Raw genomic sequence first — 3709 nt, 5'->3', positions numbered from 1 at the left:
TTTATTCAGCAGGGAGCAGATGAGTTCAGCAGTGGTGAAAATAATACTTTAACTTGTTAATTTGCAGAAAATCAATAAGTGCTTACAGATACCCAAACAAACAAAAAGCAAGAACATAAGAATGCAAATAGATGATCCGCTGCTGAACCTCTAAAGGCATTCACTTTATCCACAAATAAGTGACATAAATAATGAACAAAATATTTCATAAACAACCCTCCGTTTATGGCTTACACAAGATCCAAGTGTAAATCTTGATTGTCTCCGCTGGGTGGCAGTAGTGGGATAGGTCTTTGTGTTGGTCACCGTTGGTTATTGCTCGCCTGCCAAAAAGCACCAAAACACTGACTTCTCACCACAACATGGTCCGCAGGAGTAGCGTCGATGCTTTTAAAACGTGTCGCTGATAGCTGCAAGCAGTTCCCCGAGGTGTACCATCATTTTGTTATTACATAATGAAGAATTACTCTCAAGAATGACTGATTCTTTTAGGGTCTGCAGCAACCAACGATTGCGCATCTGGATTTGGCCGAGCCGCTACCACTAGCTAGCGGACAGGCTAGCAGAGCAGAATGCTGTAGCGCTCTCCTCTGCAGTGAATCCAATTTAGTATCGACTGGATAGCCAGCTGTCAGTTTGCAGCCCTCACTAGTTAGCTCGTGCAGTAACTGACGTTTAAAGGCCTGCCGAAAATGTAAACCACCATGCGAACAAAGAGACGGGAAATGGTAAGTGTTATTTTGTATCCAGACCAACTGATGAGCTCAGATTAACTGTATTCCGTTTGCTACCTTAGCTTAGCTACCCTTTCGTTAGCTTTGTTGTGATAGCCTGCAGAGACCCTTGCTGCTAATTGTCGTAGGTTCATCCTTTGGCTAGTTTTTTGTAAGAAACCCAGATAATAAAAGTTAAACTGTGTTGTGTGCTATTCTAATGTAACACTGCAGATGTGGATTATCGTCGTTTCACCTTGACGTTTGTGTGGTATGATTTCTGGAGTCGTAATGTTTACGAGCTACTTCCCTGTACACGTTAGCAACATCAGCATAAGAATTTTTGCAGGAGCTTTTCTTGAGTCTGGCAATTTGTAGTAATCCTTGTAATCTGATCATTAAGCCTGATTGGTTGTTGCTGCAGGGTTAATGGCATTGCAGTTGACATATGACTCATAGCGCTTTAAATTGGACCCTTTCAGTGGCATAACAGTGCTCAGCGAGACCTGAGAACAACTAGGGGGACTTTGATGTCCATAAGGCGTTCCCTTGTATCCAGATCGGATCGTTCAGTTGTTATATGTGATCGATAAACGAACCTTAAGAGATTGGTCTTCATATGTGCTGCAAATGTTCAAGGTTTGTTATTAGGACACCAACACCAACCGATTCCCACCTTGCTCTTTCCCTTTCCATCTTTCAGGCAGTGCCAGTGATGGCCTCCCCCCTCCCTGTCTCCTTCACACTGGTGGTTCTCCTGTTGGCCAAATCGCCTTTGTGCCAGGCAGGGGACTGCAAGGGCCACAGGCAGGTTTTGAGGGGACCACCTGGCTATGTGACAGATGGAGCAGGAAACTACTCTGTCAATGGGAATTGCGAGTGGCTCATCAAAGGTGGAGAAAATGTTTTTTGTCATTATTTTTTGTTGTTTTCTGTGATTATTCAAAGTGATATTTATCGAATTCTTCATATTTTCCAGCTCCCAACAACAGTCACCGCATTGTCTTGAATTTCACCTTCATGAACACAGAGTGCACTTATGACTACCTTTTTGTGTATGATGGGGACTCCTACCAAAGCCCCCTGCTAGCCAGTCTGAGTGGCCACACGTTGCCCCAGCCCGTTGAAGCAAAGTCTGGCAAGGTAACCAAGAAAAGATACCACAGCTGAAAGGCCAGGATGATTCTTGAAACTTCATTAACATTGAATTCTAACTTAATTTGTGTTCACTCTTAAACTGTGTTCCAGATGCTGCTTCACCTCTTCAGTGACGCTAATTACAACCTACTGGGTTTCAATGCAACTTACACCTTCTCTTTGTGCCCTGGAGCGTGTGGCGGTCATGGTCGTTGTGATTCCTCTACATCAAAGTGCCATTGTCATCAGGGTTGGGGTGGGCCCTCATGTACAACCCCTCTGTGCACTCAAGCTTGTTCTGTGAACGGCCAGTGTGACAAGGTAAGAGTAGGGATAGGGACGATTAAATGAACACACACAAAAAATATATACTATAGTCGCACAGTAACGCGTTTCTCAACCTGATTAGGTTATTCATTTGTGTGCCGTGATGAAACTTTTCATATTTGCTTTCATTCATTTTTCAGAAAGGAGAGCGTTGTCTGTGTAAGCCAGGCTTTGTGGGTCAAAACTGCCAGCTTGGTCTCTATAATGACAGCGGTGCAGGGAAGTGGTGGCGTGTGAGTGAAGAAAACCCCTACACACCTCCCAGGACAGGTTCTGCAGGCGTGTACCTCTCCTCCACAGGAGCCATGTACCTGTTTGGCGGTAAGAGCAACACACAGTTAAATTCCACTGATACAATTTTTCTGTTTAGAAAACAAAATTTTTAACACACAAGACAACGGCAAGGTTTTTGACTTTGATTCTTTGGTATATGTTAATAATCATAACTCAACACAATTTGTTGCTGTGTTACATATTAACCATCAGTGATGTTGATGTCTTTGTTAGAGCTGAATGCCAATGTCTGAGTCATCAGTCTCATATCTCATTATTGGCTTGTTTGAATTATATTTTGCTTATCTTCTTTGCAGGATTTGATCTGAACAGAGCTCTTGGTGACTTGATCAAATACAATTTTACATCCAACCAATGGGAAAGCAGGTCTTATGGTCATTCACCTGTAAGTGAACATACACTCAAACATGTGCTGTTTTTCTTTCCTTCTGCTATTGCATTTGCTTTGTCATTCTCTATGCAAACAAGTGTCCAAGTTACTGTCAGCACTTTACAATAAATTGATCCTCAAAATGTCATGTAGGCAAGAAATGTAGTTTCCTTAATCAGGAGAATGGATTCAAAGATATGACAATTTTTTTTTTCACAACTCATTCAATGCAGTTCATTCTTAACAATTAAAAAAAAAATGCTGCTCTCTGGTTACTGTCCATAGTTACTGTCCAAACATATGACCTAATCTCACCATAGCACAACTGTTTGACTAGTTTTTGACAGTTAGCAGTTATCAAGGACACAGACAGCTCCAGACACCATGGATGGTCCTGTCTCTAAGTGCGCCTGAAGGGCACATGGTAGCTAGTGCTCTGTGATGCAGTGTTTTCATAGATGCATTAATCCAGTCACAAAAGACTGGCAGACATGCAGACATCTGCACAGATCCTTAAGGTCACCATCTAGTGTTAATATTTCCATCACTTGAATTTAAGTAGATCCTAGCATACTTGTGGATATCAAAACTTTTAACATGCTTTTCTTGCTTTCTTTCTTTCATTCATTCATTCATTCATTTATTTATTTATTTATTTATTTATTTATTTATTTATTTATTTATTTATTTTCAGTGCTGATTGACCATATTTATTTAATGCCACTTTGTGGTGATAGAGTATTATATTCTACTGATTGCTTGTTAAAAACAAGGGTAAATCGATAAAGTCAAGAATATTTGCTTATTTTTTTGTAAATAATGTTGTAACTGTTTAAGAATTTATTTTTTAATTTATCGAACCTGTTTA

The 3709-nt window shown here is 40.7% G+C and overlaps 1 protein-coding gene across 1 annotated transcript in view; it reads left to right on the top strand.

The window, feature by feature from the left end:
* The first annotated feature begins 294 nt into the window (after nucleotides 1-294).
* Nucleotides 295-3709, top strand: part of megf8 (multiple EGF-like-domains 8) — a 27245-nt gene continuing 23830 nt past the window's right edge. The window contains exons 1-6 of the mRNA XM_005736209.1: nucleotides 295-728; nucleotides 1417-1606; nucleotides 1693-1856; nucleotides 1962-2171; nucleotides 2318-2498; nucleotides 2768-2860. Coding sequence (XP_005736266.1) covers nucleotides 705-728; nucleotides 1417-1606; nucleotides 1693-1856; nucleotides 1962-2171; nucleotides 2318-2498; nucleotides 2768-2860 — 862 coding nt within the window. The 5' untranslated portion in view covers nucleotides 295-704. The remainder of the gene's footprint in view (nucleotides 729-1416; nucleotides 1607-1692; nucleotides 1857-1961; nucleotides 2172-2317; nucleotides 2499-2767; nucleotides 2861-3709) is intronic.

Source organism: Pundamilia nyererei, unplaced genomic scaffold (genome assembly GCF_000239375.1).
Source record: "Pundamilia nyererei isolate P.nyererei 1_Seehausen unplaced genomic scaffold, PunNye1.0 scaffold00067, whole genome shotgun sequence".
NCBI lineage: Eukaryota > Metazoa > Chordata > Actinopteri > Cichliformes > Cichlidae > Pundamilia > Pundamilia nyererei.
This window is presented reverse-complemented; position numbering and strand designations above follow the sequence as displayed.